This window comes from Dioscorea cayenensis, chromosome 19, assembly GCF_009730915.1.
Source record: "Dioscorea cayenensis subsp. rotundata cultivar TDr96_F1 chromosome 19, TDr96_F1_v2_PseudoChromosome.rev07_lg8_w22 25.fasta, whole genome shotgun sequence".
Classification (NCBI taxonomy): Eukaryota; Viridiplantae; Streptophyta; class Magnoliopsida; order Dioscoreales; family Dioscoreaceae; genus Dioscorea; species Dioscorea cayenensis.
The window spans coordinates 21,889,167-21,904,741 of record NC_052489.1 but is presented as its reverse complement, the minus strand read 5'-3'; the positions used below and the strand labels follow the sequence as shown (position 1 = coordinate 21,904,741).

The 15,575-nt window shown below is 35.1% G+C and overlaps 1 protein-coding gene and 1 long non-coding RNA gene across 2 annotated transcripts; one reads left to right on the top strand and one right to left on the bottom strand.

The window, feature by feature from the left end:
* Nucleotides 1-468: 468 nt before the first annotated feature.
* On the top strand, nucleotides 469-4,264 carry LOC120250007 (ras-related protein Rab5). Its single transcript, XM_039258735.1, has 8 exons — nucleotides 469-638; nucleotides 715-792; nucleotides 876-1,043; nucleotides 1,131-1,179; nucleotides 1,265-1,338; nucleotides 2,713-2,806; nucleotides 3,356-3,464; nucleotides 3,894-4,264. The coding sequence occupies exons 1-7, from the start codon at nucleotides 600-602 to the stop codon at nucleotides 3,454-3,456; spliced, it is 603 nt and encodes a 200-aa protein (XP_039114669.1). The 5' UTR covers nucleotides 469-599; the 3' UTR covers nucleotides 3,457-3,464; nucleotides 3,894-4,264.
* A 4,618-nt stretch (nucleotides 4,265-8,882) lies between these two features.
* LOC120283773 lies at nucleotides 8,883-10,933 on the bottom strand. The gene is made up of 3 exons (XR_005543341.1): nucleotides 10,800-10,933; nucleotides 9,765-9,824; nucleotides 8,883-8,991 (listed from the first exon to the last, which is right to left on the bottom strand). It is a non-coding gene; the product is annotated as an uncharacterized LOC120283773 (long non-coding RNA).
* Between the last annotated feature and the right edge of the window lie 4,642 nt (nucleotides 10,934-15,575).

The window sequence follows — 15,575 nt, the reverse complement described above, 5'->3', positions numbered from 1 at the left end:
ATTTATCCAATAACTTCTTTATTTATTGGCACATAATCCCTTACATAAAGTATTCATATTCTTACTGAAGAGACGAGTTCTAATTTCAATTTAACATGAGTGAGTTGTTGAGGTATTAACTCCTTGCCATTGCACATTCATAAAAAAATAATAATAATTTTTACAATTTAGATTACCTTGTTATTGAAATTCTAAATCTATTTATAATAATTTTTTTATTAAAAAACCAAAACGAATAACCACAAGAGACGAAAAAAAAAAATAATAGAAAAATCAAGTGAAAAATATATAAATATTTTCTAAATATTAATTTTCATCCTGATGATAATCCCCTTCTAAAATCTACAATTAAAATAATTAATACGAACATATTTGTAATTATATTATCTTAAGGGGTGTCTTTTGCAAGAAAAAAAAAAAACCAATTTTTCATATAAAACAAAAATTATTTAATTGCAAGCTAAGCAAACATTGTCATCTTTCCTTTCTTTTCTCGCCATTCTCGTCTCTCCTTCTCGATCTCCATCTTTGAAGAAACCCTCGAAGAAATCCTCGGTTTGAGAGGATCCATCCATCATCTCCTCTCGATCGCTGCTCCAATGGCCACCATCGGGAACAACAACCTCAACGCTAAGCTCGTGAGCAAACCCTAGCTCCAAATCTCTAATTTTTTTAGATGTATCCTGTCTCCTCATCGATCTCGATGGTTTTCAGGTGCTTCTTGGGGACATGGGTGCCGGCAAGTCGAGCCTCGTCCTCCGCTTCGTCAAGGGCCAGTTTCTTGAGTTTCAGGTACCCCTGATCACTCTGCTCTCCGATCTGGAGGTTTTGTTCTTGTTTGTCACTTTTTTTTTTTTTGTGGGATTTGATCGCAGGAGTCAACGATCGGTGCCGCGTTCTTCTCGCAGACCCTGGCGGTGAACGATGCCACGGTGAAGTTTGAGATCTGGGACACAGCTGGGCAAGAGCGGTACCATAGTCTTGCTCCGATGTACTACCGCGGCGCCGCTGCCGCTATCATCGTCTATGATATCTCCAGCACGGTGACATTCCACTCTTTGGCGGTTGGATGATCTTCCGGAATTTCGATCTTTTTATATCATTATTGAAACCTTTGTTTTGGTTTATAGGAATCATTTGAGAGAGCGAAGAAGTGGGTGCAAGAGCTGCAAAAACAAGGTTGTGAGTGTTCATTGGGCTATGTTTAGGTTGTTGGAGTTTGAGATTATTGAATTTGTGAGCTTATTGGGGATTTTGGTTGCAGGTAATCCCAACATGGTGACGGCACTTGCAGGAAATAAGGCTGATTTGGAGGATAAAAGGAAGGTTTCTGCCGAGGTAAGTGGCTGATATTTAAGGCTTCCTTATTTTCGTCACAAGTTTGATTGAAATTTCATTCTTTGAATTTGGCCTTTACCTTTGTGGACTCTATGTGCATGCACTTCTCTTATGTATTAATTTGAGCAATTGCTCCCACATAAATTTGTGAGAACCACTATTATTTTTTGGGCTCAACCTCCCTTGTGCCTGGATTTTTGTGGTATCACAATTTATTTTGCTTCAATGCTCATATGTTAGAATATAAAATTGGAAAACTATCTTCTTTGTCTCTCTCAACCATCTTAATGTATTTATAACTTCTAGTTGGATTGAATATCTACATTCGTTTTGTTATGATTTTGGCGTTCATATAGTTTGTCATCTGCCATGAGGAGAATGATTTTGGAATTTGGATCTTTTAGAACTATTCGTGAACCGACCTTGTATTCATTGACCTATCAACTGAAAATTCTTTTCAGCTCAGAGTCAGTGACACGGTCTTCCAGCCATCTTGTGTATTCACTGGTGTACATGGGGCTGTGTAGACATGAATTAGGCATCTCAGGTGGTCATCCAACATCAATTTATCCTTTATAAACCTTAAACCTAACATTGCTAAGAACCAATTATAAAACAGCTAATATTTCTTTTATTATCCAAGTGCATTATGTTACGTATTTTTTCCTAGTGTAAGATATTGTGCTTCTATTAAGCAAACATAAATAAATCAATAAATAAATAGATAAAGTAACCCTATTGTTGATTTGCGCTATTGTAGGTCACCTAAATGATTAACATCAATGTTACCTATTTAAGTCAAATACTACTTATAAAGCATGTAGCATTAATTTCTCCTTGCTGCAAGTTCTTTTCATAGTGCATTGGTGACATTCACAAGGTCCATCTTTGTAGGCCTATGGCAATTATTTTCTAGTAGGGTTAGAATTTCATGCAACAATCGGATGCTTTCTGTGGTTTATCCACATTTAAAAAAAAACAATCAGATGCTTTTGTTCATTCCCTTCTTGGACATGTTCATGCTCTTCATTATATATGCTGGGGTTCTTTTTTTGGATTTTTTTGTGGATGTTGAGCTGTGGACTGAAATGCCAAGTGAAGATTTCATGTGATTTCTTGGAGTGTAACTTGAATTCTACCTGTGCAAATAGGCTACCAAAATCAGGTCCTTTGGTATAAAACTTGCAATTGATATATTTTGTCTGTTGCGATTTGTTTGTTATTTTTTAAATAAAAAATTAGTTGCCAAATATAATCTTTTATTTACTGAAGATCAGTCAGATTAGAAGTGCAGGTCTTGCTTCTTTGGTATTGGATATACCATTTTATGTTGTTAAATATCAATTTACAATGGCGTTTGATGTCTTGGTGCAGGAAGCACAAACATATGCACAAGAAAATGGCCTTTTCTTCATGGAGACATCTGCTAAAACTGCCAAAAATGTCAATGAAATATTCTATGAGATAGGTACTGATCCATTCTTTCTTTCGTACCAGGGTATTGAGAATTTACAGCAAGTCGTCTGAAGTGATTATTCTTGAATTATTAGGGGGTTTTGTGAGTGGAAGGGAATTTTGTTTAATTCCCTCAGAAAGTTGACATGAAACAAAATTTCCAATTCACATTGAAGAAAACTTCCAATCAAGATTAACAATCTGACTATTAATTGAGTTTGCCTGTAATAAGCATTGCACATCAACTAAGGCATCATATATAATTGAGCTTGTAATTTGAACATGACAATACTTCCAGTTATATGATAAAATAATTTTACATGGAGAAATCTATATTTGACTATTATATTTCACTATAAAGTTGGAATTCATAATTTGGCTAACAGCATATTTAAGGGCAGGCCGCTTTGTACATCCGAAGGCCCTTAACATCTTTTTTATTGCATCTCCTTTCCCCTTTGGATACCCCCATTTATATAGACAACAATATTTTCTCTTCTGGAATTCGTAATTTTTGGTAAGCAATTAAATTCTCAGATCTTTATGTTTTGGTTGTACACAGCTAGAAGGTTGCCGCGTGCACAGCCAGCTCAGAATCCAGCGGGGATCGTTCTTGCAGATAGACCAGCTGAGCGAGCACAAACTTCTGCTTGCTGTTCTTAGGAGTACTGGTAAATAACATAGTTGACCATGCACCTAGCATGGAAATCACATTAAATATTTCAGAGAGATGTTATGAAAAGCCTAGTCTTTTTAATCATCTGGAATTCTACTTTTAAAAGTTCAAAAGTTTATATCATCAAAATAGATGCTAATAAAGCATAAGTATAATGGAAGTTTCACACATCTTTTAGTTTGATGTCTTGTACCTTTCCAATAAGTTGCTTTTAAGCAAAGAAACATTGCTTGATATGTTATTGTCACCCTATAAACTTGTTTGCAATGTGCCTTAATCCTTGATTATGACTTGGAACTTCTGAGTTTTAAACCCCAAATTGGTTTATGCATTATGTTTCATCAATATTTTTTTGACTTCTGTCAGCCTGTGGATCACCATGCATGTGTGTTTATTTCATTTGTTTATTTATTTATCTGGACAGGTTTCTTTTGCCCTCAACTCCTGCCACTGGGATTCTGTTGAAATAGCCAGAGGCTTTTGGAAGTTGAACAGGAATAAGTGATCAAATGAGGAGTTGAGAGCAGAATGATGTACATTCAGTTTCTCCCAAGTCATTACCTTTTCTACTTAGAATTATGTCTCGCCTAAACTCCCGTAAAATTTGTACCATGTAGAGATCTCTATGTGCTGCTCCAAACATGACTGCATCAGTATAAAATGCTCTAGTATTCTCTTCAAAATGTCGCTCTACTGCCAAGTGTGCTAAATTTTTTTTTTTTTTTAAATTTTATATTTCTAAAATAAATGAATGTATAAAAGATTCATTTTTATGGCTTATTTTCAGTTTGCTGATATGGCCGGAGAACTATTTTCCTGGCAGAGCATATTGTATCTAACTGCTTGTATGCTTCCAAATATTAAGTGTTATATATATATATAAACGGGCTTGGTATGAAATGTTACGATCTTTGGATTCGAGGGTGATGGTTATCAGTTACTCTTTCCGTTTATTTTTATTTGTCGTGAATAACCAAATCTTATATACCAAGAAAGTTGGTTATTTCACATAATTTAATAAAAACTTACTTATCTTTCCAAAATTACCACTAATGTATATTTTCACATTTCTCTCTCATATTAAATTTCAAGAGGAGAATTAAATAGTGTTAGGGTAATTTTGATAATTTTAAAAAAATAAATAAATAAATGCTTCTTGATGTTTAAAAATGACAGATAAAAAAGAACATGTGTTTATGACAGATAAAAAAGAACGGATAGAGTAGTTTTATGGTTTTTTTATTGAATAAATTAATATCCAACACTGTTTATTGGTAGCATTTTTTGTTTATGTTTGTTTATTAAACCTTTTAACTAGCTACCTTTTAATTTACGACTGCAAATGAAACGAGCCGAGTCAAGTTTGGTCATATTCAAATTTGATTTGTCATTAAGGTAGCGTTTGGTTAGATGTAATTCTAAATACAGTGCAGTCAAATCTTGTGTTTGGTTGGATGTAACTGAAATTACTGTATTATAAAAATTTCATATTTGTTTGGAAGGATTTGTAAATTTGGAATTAGAAAACATGTGTATATGTGTCTGTAAATGTATATATATATGCATATATATATGAGTATATATATATAGATATATATGTATGTATTAATATATGTATATATATATGCGTGTATATATATACATACACATATATAAGTATATATGTATATGTATCTATATCTATATAAGTATATGTATATTTATACATATATACATATACATATATATATGAGTATATACATGTATATGTGTAAAAATAACTGTATATGTTTATATAAATATGTAAATGTATATGTATGTGTATGTGTATATGTATTTATATATATGTATACATGTATGTATATATATTCATTGGTTTTCAACTCCTGGGATTTGGTTTTACGTCCAAATACACCAAAAAAGCTATGGTAATGAATCCCAATTACATCAGGGTTTGCAGATACACCCAAACTAACAATGAATTTCATAAAGTTAAGTATTTGGTTTTGCATGTAAAACCAAATACACCCAAACAAACACACCCCTAAGTTTGGTCATGTTCAAATTTGATTTGTCATTAGTTTAACTAACGCCAAAGAGAGCTTGAGCGTACTATAACCAAGCTCAAGTTCAATTTGTGCTTCAATTGAGCTCGAGCAAAGCTTTAATCTACTTCGAGTTTCATGAAATCCAACGACTTAGATTTGTTCGCTCGACAAAGCTCGGTTAATTTTTTTTTCTCATTAATAATATATTATTATTTTAAATAATATATTTTAAAATATGTTGTTTAAAAAATAATATTAAATATTCTTATAATAAGAATTATAAGTTAATTCTGTCTTTTATTTGAATTTTTTTTATTTTTTTACTAATAGGTAACAAGACCTCCTCCCACTTAGATTGACAAAGGGATAGTCAAGTACAAAAGTGCACCAATTGTGGTGGACAAATGAAACCACTGTTTCTCTCATAGGGAACCCATATCTAGACCGTGAAAAGTATTGATGAATAATATTGGACACAAGCGTACTAATGAGTGTATAACATGCATGTATTTTATATCACTTTGTGCACTCATTCGACATGTATTAGAATCGTATTATGGAATGCTATACTAAATCTATTGTGTTTCGCATTCTCAGGCTTAGGGCAGCATTTCAAGAGAAGAGAGAGAGAGAGAGAGAGAGAGAGAGAGAGAGAGAGAGAGAGAGAGAGAGAGAGAGAGAGACAAAAGAAGCATTTCAAACCTTAAACAATGAAGTTGGAGCTCTCTCATCATCATCTGAACAAAGAGAAGGCAAACTGGGTAGCTTACGGCCAACCTTACTGCTGTAAGTCAATTCTAAAGGACCTTGTGGCCATGTTTATGCATGTAAGAGGGATTCAGAGCCAATTCAGAGAACCTTACGGGCACGGGTTATGCCCGCAAGGATGCCCGTAAGGATCATCCAAAGAAGCTTACAACTAAAGCTTATGCCCATAAAGGCGGTCATAAAAAGCAAAACAAGTGAAGCTTATGGTCCATCGCTTACGGCCATATTTTGGACCGTAACACAAACCGAAGACCTTACGGACGTGACTTAATGTCGTAAGTGTTCCCATAAGGCTTGCGGTCATCTTCTCCAGCTCCTTTACGGCCATGTCCTTGCGCCCGTAAGTAGCCCTGAAGCAGTCAAGTATAAATAGAACTTATGAGGATTTTTAGGGCATTTAATACTTTTCTTTTGGGTGTTTCTTGGAGCCGAAGTTAGTGAAGATAAGAGACAAATTTCCAGCACTTAATGGGCGATTTCAAGGGCGATTCAGATAAACATTCAAGGGGATTGAAGATCATAGCTATCAAGTTCACTTTGGCGGCGTGCATGGAAGCTTTCCTAGGGCTTCTCCAGTGATTCTTCATTGGCACGATTGAGAAGGGGTTTTTTATGGCTTTCATGTTTTCTCCTATTATTTGTATCTTGGATGCTTGCCCTCCATTAATGGAGGGCTAATTTGTAGATGTTTGGGCATAATTGAACTCAAGGGCTTATACTTTTGACATTGATTGTTGGATCTTTGATGCTTTAATTGTTTTCTTATTTTTAATAATTTCTATTTAAATCTAATTACGTGTTTGAATGCTACGTGACAGAAAATTTTTTCACCTAGCATAGACATGCCGCAACTCGAGAGGATAATGAGTACACCTTTGGTTATGGTACTTTGGAGACTTTGTCTCTCGCAATCCTTCCGAGTGGGTTAGTGATAATCTCCGTGTTCTTTGTAATCATGTGGTGTGGATTTTAGGAGAAATCGTATCTTTACTCTTTATTCAAATTAGGGATAATCTCTCTCTACGTGGGAGATTATCTATTTAAGAGATTGTCATTAGCTCACAATAAGGTTTCATAGAGTGTTAATGTGATTGTGTGAATGCCTGTTTTAGCTCTGTACCTATTCAATTACTTTTCGCCTGAGAAATTAGGGTCTAGTATAATTATGCAAGCCTCTCGGTTCAAATAGTATTACATGCTTAAATAACCTTTGTCATGCACTTTATAGCCCTAGAGGGATGCTATGCCTGGACATCGTTTTCTTCCTTGACTTCTCTCCTATTATTTTTCGTATTTTCTTATATTTGCTTGCTTTTGTTCACACACACACAACATTTGATCATTTAGGCTATTTTTTGAGTTTAGGATTACTACTAGTATTCACTTACTTCCCTGTGGACAAAAACTCTGCTTTTACGCACACTTTATTACGCGATCGGTATGTACACTTGAGTCCTTATCGCATACAGTGCATTAACACATTATTATTATTGATCTCATTAATAACTATTTAATATTACTATAAATGAATATATAAATGCTTTATATAAATGAGCTTGTAATGATACTATAAATGAGTTTTTAATGATTTTTATAAACGAGCCTTTAATGATACTATAAATAAGTTGTGCACGAGCCTTAATAAACCGAACTTAGTGGTGTTCAAGCTCTGCTCATTTACCTTGTGAGCTCAGGAATTGTTCTTAGGAATTGCTCGTTTACCTTAATAAAGAAGCTGAGCAAATCAAAAGAGATTGCATATCTTATGAATTTTTGTTTTGGGGGGTTTAAAAGCCCACTCCATTTGACTTGTGCTACTCTTAATTGCCTTAGCTAAAGCATGAGCAGCTTGGTTGGTTGACCTTCTAACAAAATGAATGACAACATCATTAAAAAAAAACAATGATAAGCAGTCTCCCAAAACCACTGCTAATAATGAGTGTTCGATAGGCAAACCATTATTAAGCGCTTTAACTATTTATTGTGAGTCCGATTCAATATCTAAATCTTCAACCCCATTTGCAAGCAACCATTGCAAAGTGATTTGCAACCCTAAAGCTTCCGCTAGTGTGGGATCTAGGGAGAGGAGTGGCCCATGTATGACCTTTATAAATTGGCCTTCATCATGTCGTATGAGAGCACCAAAGGTGGATTGTGTCAACTGTGCCTCTCATGTTGCATACACATTACATTTTACTCATCCACATTGAGGTTTAAACCATCTATGAATGTCAATTCCGGATATGGATAGCTTGAAGGTGTAACATATAAGGCCTGCCATTGATCAAACACTACCTTTTCTTGTTGAACAACACGTGCTATGGGAGACAATTTTCTCCTTTTTTAGAGAAGCTCATTGAGATGGTTCGAAATACTCCACATCACGACTACACTTCTACCTTGTTCTTCCTAGGTAGCTTGCTCTACGAACATGATCCAACGCTTCTTTAGAGATCCGGTTTCTGGGAGTGTTGCTCTTAAATTAACCAAGGCTCATACCTCGCAAGCAAAGAAGCACTCCAATAGGGCATGTTGTATTGTCTTTGCCTCTTCATGACAGACCGGCAGTGTCTCTCTTCATTTATATGTCGCCAATGTTGGGTGGATCTGGTTGGTAGTGTCACGTCCCAGCCCCACAGCCGGGCCCGCGGACAGATCGGCCGCATCCAATGGGACTGGGCCCCACTGGGTGCAAGGCCTCAGCTAAAAACCTGGTCAGAGTCAACCCTAACAAGCAGATATGAATAGAACACAAAAGCACAAATAGGATACTGGAAACTGAAATACTACAAGTACGGACTTTAGCAGCCCTACAGAATACAAATACAACCCAACAGTTCGCAAATTACAAATACAATCAGAATACAAGTCTTACACTCACAAGCAGGTAATAACAAGATACTGATAACGCAGACAATACGACTCTCTGACACCCCCCAGACCTAAACTTGATCTTCTCTTGCGAAAACAGAATACACAGAGTGCATGAGCCACAAGGGTCCAGTAGGATCGCAGATAAACAACAAGTATAGCAGATATTGCAGAATAATAGCTCATGCTTCATACAGAATACAGAAAATACGCAGAATACTGGAATAATCCAAAAACACGAAAAACACGCAGAAATACATCTCCATGGCTAATAACAGAAATCAACAGCACGAGGCTGGATCTTCGACTATGAAGTCGGAACAGAACAGAACAGAATATCAACAGCCGTAGCCGGATCTTCGACCGCAGTCGGGGGTAGCGCTACTACAGAAAACATGTGCACATGGCTAGGACTTACTCCTCCTAGCTGGGCGAGCCAGAAATGGAGATGTACTAAAAACCGCAGAAAATACGGAATACAGACAGAGGAATTACTGAATAAATAATGCAAATAAGAAAATAAATAAATAAACATAAATACCACGCAAATAAATAAAATTATCAAACAATGCAATAATTAAATAATAATTATTGCCAGAAATACGGAATTATACAGTGCGAGAGCCTACCTGGCCTCGAGCTACAGAGTTGGGTTCACCAAGTCCCGCGAACTACAGCTCGGTATGGATCTACCCAAACAGAATAATCTAACTTAGGTTACAAAACTTGGGCCGGGCCTAAATTACAATTATAGCCCGAGCTAATTCAACAAATAAAAGAGTTCATAGCTAGCATGACAATAGAACAACCATGCACCTTAAAAGAAGCTTGTTATCCTACCAAAAATAAAATACTTAACTCACTTGCCAATTAACAAACCAACACAATAGCATGCCAAAAATGAGTACACGGTTCATGCTAGCAATTAAAGGTTTTCACAAAAACATTTAGCTAAGCAATTAAAATTCTCCATAAAAGCTTTAAACATAACACCAGCACAATTAGCTTTCCAAGATTAAAATCAATACAATCCCATGATTCTGAATATAAATTAATATTTCTAACATGCACCACAAGCATTTAAGCAATACTAAAAATAAAATTAACATTAGCATGGACACATGATTTGGACGAATTTTCAATGAAAAGAAATTTCTAAATCATGAAATGCATGCATACCCACACACATACACATATATTTATATACATAACAACAAATAATCAACTAACTTATAACATGGCTGGATACTCACAATGTCAAGCTTACAAACATGAAAACCTATATTCAAATAATTTAAAACATGAATGCTAATTTACCTGTCCAAACTTACAAGATGCATACACAAATATTATAATTAAATCATAGGCATCCCTTGGTAGATACAAGCTTGCAAAGTCATGAGAGATAAATAAAATCTTAACAAAATAAGGCTGCAAATTCCAAACCTCTCTATATTGCAACATGCACACATGGAATTTAAGCTTAAAATTACAAAGGCATGCTACACATAATTATTCAAAATGACCAAAAAAAAAAACACTCAATGACATGAAAAACATGCTCAAATAAATTCTCAGATAAACATACATGCTTGGCACTAACAAAACAATTAAAACAAGACAATACAAAAATCTCAGAATTCTAAAGAAAATAACAAGCTTACCTCTAAGCTTGTTGGTGACAAGTTCCACTCAAAAAAACCAAGCATAAAAAGAAAAGAAAATGACACCAAAATTCGGCCAAGGTTGAGTCGTTTCAAGGATAAGAGAGTTTGGAGAGCAAAAAAATTGGTTGCACAGCTAAGCCTATAAAAGCAACCCAAAAAACTCAATTAAAAGCCTCCACTAATCAAAAACAGGAAAAACCAATAATCCACAATCAGGCAAGATCCGGAAATTAAGGCAATGAAACAAACAGTGGGGCCCACTCACCAAACACCTAGTCAAACCAGTCAAAGAAGAAGAAAAGAAATTTTTTTACAAACCTTACAGGTAGGATGTTGTGGCATGCTCTCCAGATGAAAAGTCATATCTTTGCCGAGATTGATAGCTTCCATATATGCTGCTATATTTGAGATATTTCAGAAGGAGGATGTTGAGATCGCACCATCATAAGGGTCCTATATGCGCTCTTGACTGAGTAAGCTCCATTAGTTATGAACTGCCAACCAAGATGATCCATGAGTGGCTGCATAGGGAGGGGGATTTGGAGAATAGCTTGTGCATCTCTTAACAAAAGATAGATTGGATTAGAATTGTATTCCATCCTCCGGTAGGCGTAATGAGATGTGGACCCCAGTTATTATTATTATTATTATTATTTATAGTTTTTTTAAACCTCTTGTTTTTTAAACCCAATCTTATCCTTTTAGCAACCGTCAGCCACATTCCATGCAACCTCTCACGATTTGTGATCCTTTTATTTTTTAAAAAAAAAACAGATTATTTCATAGCTTTTTATCTCTTTCATTGCTATAGTGATGTGGGTGGAAGGGACTAGAAGTTCTCCGTGAGCGTGGTTGTCAAGCATGGGTTCAAGTGGTTTCTGAATTCAAGGTTAGCCTATCACCCTAGTTTTGTTGACTTGGCTATGTGTCTGAAATTTTGTGCAAATGCTTAAAATCTTAAATTTTAGAGTGTTGTCAGTTTCACTAGATGCTATAATGTCTATTTTAATGCTTAAAAGCATGTGTGTATACTTTTAAATATTCGTCGGTCATGATCATACGTCTTCATGCAAATCTCTCTAATTGATTTGTTTAAAGGAGGTTCTATTGAGTCTCCGTTGCATTTGTTTGAATTTAGGGATGCATGTTGATGATGGTTTAACTATTCCAAAACTTTATTAGTGGGTGGTCTTTGTACAGTTAAGTATGTCATTAGGTGATTCGGATTTAATGTCAGTGGAGAGGAGATTTTAAACAAGCTAACATTAAACCTCTATTTTATGTGTGTGTTGTTATATGTATATATATATATATATATATACATCCTACGCGAGTCTATTAGTAGGTGTCTACCATGTCAATTATTCCATGTTTCCATTATGTCCTTTTGAATAGTGAGTTGTTTTTTTTTTTTTCCAATCTTCTATTGATTTCTACTTTCTTGGGTTGTGTGTGGAGAGGGGATGCATTTGGTTTTTTTTATTAATGTTTTGTTTTAAATGTGTTAGAATGATTCATGGGTTATGTTGCTGATTTTTTTAGGTTTTTTTTCCTAATTAGTGGTGAGATCTGGGATAGCTTGAACGAGAGACTGCCACATGCTTTATCAGAACTACCATTTAATAGACTAGTTTTTATGAGTGAACTTGCTAAGTTTTCACCAACAGAGACTAAGTTGGCTTGATATTAGGATTATTCAATTGATTTTATGTCTATAGGATCTTTTGTGGAGAGTTGAGTTGTGAGGACAGAAAAAGATTGCAATCAGTTTGATAATAATCGAGTGACATTACTCGAACCAAAGAATCAGTTAGATATGATGCTATGGATCTTGTTCTATCGTTGATCAGAGATTTCAATATGAAAAATACGAATCAGAGTTTGAAGAATGGGAAGGAGAAGGATCCCTCGACTGCAACAGATAAAGGGGGATTTATTCAATCACATAGTTTGGGCTCCTAGAATATGGCGCCCGTCTGGCAATCTATTTAATTGTATCGAAAGGTCCACTGAATTGGGAGTTCCCTATTGGGCTGGGTCATTTCGGGGCAAGCAAATCATTTATCATAAAGAGGATGAGCTTTAAGAGAATGATTCGGAGTTCTTGCAGAGTGGAACCATGCAGTACGAGACACAAGAGGTTGAGGAAGAATTACTCGAAGTAAAACACAAATATGCTGATTCGCCCATCCAGTATTTAACCTGGTTGGGGAATAAAAGAAACTTTTGTACAAAATAAAAGAAATAAGGCATCCTATAGATCTTTTGTTGAGAGTTTAGTTGGGCTCCAATTTGGATTTTGGAAATTTAGCGAACAGTAAGTAACCACATATAAATTATACCTATGTATATACATCTTTTGACACTAGCTAAATTTGTGAATTTAATTATTTTATTTATTTAATTTGGATAATTAGATTACTATTGATTAGTCAATTAGTGTTTCTTTAATTATTATTATTTTCAAAATTATCTTTTAATTATTTAAAATTTTGAATTAATGATATTTTTTGAATTAGCTAAATTATCTGAAATATTTATATATTTATTTGTTTTTTGATTAATTATATTTTTGAATTATCTGGGTTTTTCAATTATTTTATAATTTTTATAAATTATTGGTTCAAGTGTAAATAATTGATTATTTTGATATTATAAAAATGGGATCATATAATTGTTAGGATTTTTACTAGGCGATTTATTCCGTATTTGCTTGGTCTGGACTTTGTTAATTATTGTTTGCTGATATGATATATTTTGTCATAACAATTATAGTCTCCAATTAAGTATGCGATAAATCTTTCACTGGGGGTTAAACATTGACTGTGTCGACATGTAACTATATTAAGAAACTATAGTTTTACACCATTCTGTCAGTGGAAAATAACGCCTTTGGCAATCTGTCCGGATCATTAAGGGTAAACAAATGAATTCTGAACCTCTGACTCGGGTCACCATGTTTAAATAAATGATTTTTGATATTTTGTTTTGGCAATAATGAATTGGGAGACATATATTCTATATTATTTGACATAGCTTGTATTTTTGCTGAAGTATTCTGTTTTGAATTATTTTTTTGTAAGTATTGTGCTATGTTATAGTACTTGTACTTAAGTGTTGAGTTTTTGAGAACTCATGTGATTCCAATATATTTAGTGGTTACTTATTGAGCTTTTGAGCTCATAAATGTGTTCTCGCCATTTTTTAGATCAGGCATAGGGTTTGTTGGCGGATAGCTTAGTGAGGGTCGTTGAATGAAGCGTCGTCTAGTTTTCTTTCAGTTAATAATGTTTTGTCTTCTAGTAGACCTAAACACTTGCATTGTACTTTTGTTGTTTTTTTTAAACCTTGTTAGTTTGATTTTCTTATCTTGTATCTAGACGTTATAGTTTTGCCTTAAATAGGTACTTCTGATAGATGTATATGCTACTTTGGGATAAGTTTTGAGCCATTGCATGCTCACTTGGTCTCGACCTTGTGGGTATGAGGTTGTTTGTCAGTGTGCTGGGGTCGGTAGACTGGGTTCGAGGCGTGACATGAGATCTTTTAACCTCATGTCTTCACGTCCCAATATCTACTGGGTTTTTACATATGGATTACTCACCACTAGGAGCCAAGGATCATGCCAAATGTTCACATGCGCTCCATTACCTACTAGCCAAACTAGTCCCTTTCAAAGAGTGTCTTGCCTTGTAAGCAAACTAGTCCTTATGAGACTCAAGTTAGCTCCTCGTTTTGGCTGCATGAAAGATAAAGATGGGTAGTATCTAGCTTTGTACAATCTTACAGCTAATGTGTCTGGATTCTTAACTAGTCTCCATGCTTGCGTCCCTTGCAGAGCTAGGTTAAATTCATGAACCTTTCTGTAACCAACTCCACCCTCATTCTTTGGCCTACATAGTTTTTCCTTAAGAATGGAAAATTACACAGTTCTCTGTTGATCCATTCTTACCTCACCAGAAATAGTTGAGTATGGTCTCAAGTTCCTTGTACGTAGCCTTTGGAAGTAGGATAAGCTTAATCGATAGATTGAGATGGACTGTGCACTAGCTTTTAGCAACATTTCTTTGCCAGCTTGTGTTTCCAACCTTGCGACCTCCTCCATATCTTGTATACGATATAGTAAAACACCTCCCTTTTGTGTCTTCCAATAGTTGCAGGCAACCCCAGGTACTTACTTGGTTGTTGCATTACTCGAACTAGAGTAAATTGCCCAAGTAGTCTCTGTATTCTATAGTAACATTCCTACTGAAAAGGACTTCAGATTTGTTGTAGTTCACTTATTGGCCAGATGTTCTCTCATACTTCTGTAAACACTCCAACACTTAGATACATTCCTGTGGTTTTGCTTGGAAGAATAACAAGGAGTAGTCAGCAAAAAATAGATTTGTGATTAATGGTGCATGCCTGGAAATTTGACATCCATGTATTAGTTCTTGTTGTTCAAGTTTTTGCAGCAAAATGGAACGACCTTCGCACAAAGGAAAAACAATTATGGCGGTAAAGGGTCTCCCTGACAAAGGCCAAGCGAGGATTTAAAAGGTTCAGACAATGTCCCATTAACCAGAACCCGATTTTCAACTGTAGAGATACCCATGTGAACAAGTTTGATCCAATGCTCTGTTAACGTAATTCCCTTAGCATGAAGTTTAATAATTCTCACTCAACTTGATCAAAGGCTTTAGCTATGTCAAGCTTAAGAGTAGCTAAACCTTCCACACCTATGGTTTTCCTCTTCAAGTAATAATAAACTTCATGTGTGGCCATTATATT

Coding starts and splice junctions, on each gene's coding strand:
- LOC120250007 (XM_039258735.1), top strand. CDS start 600: ATGGCCACCATCGGGAACAACAACCTCAACGCTAAGCTC. Junction 639..714: donor ACAACCTCAACGCTAAGCTC/GTGAGCAAACCC, acceptor GATGGTTTTCAG/GTGCTTCTTGGGGACATGGG. Junction 1,180..1,264: donor GCAAGAGCTGCAAAAACAAG/GTTGTGAGTGTT, acceptor TTTTGGTTGCAG/GTAATCCCAACATGGTGACG.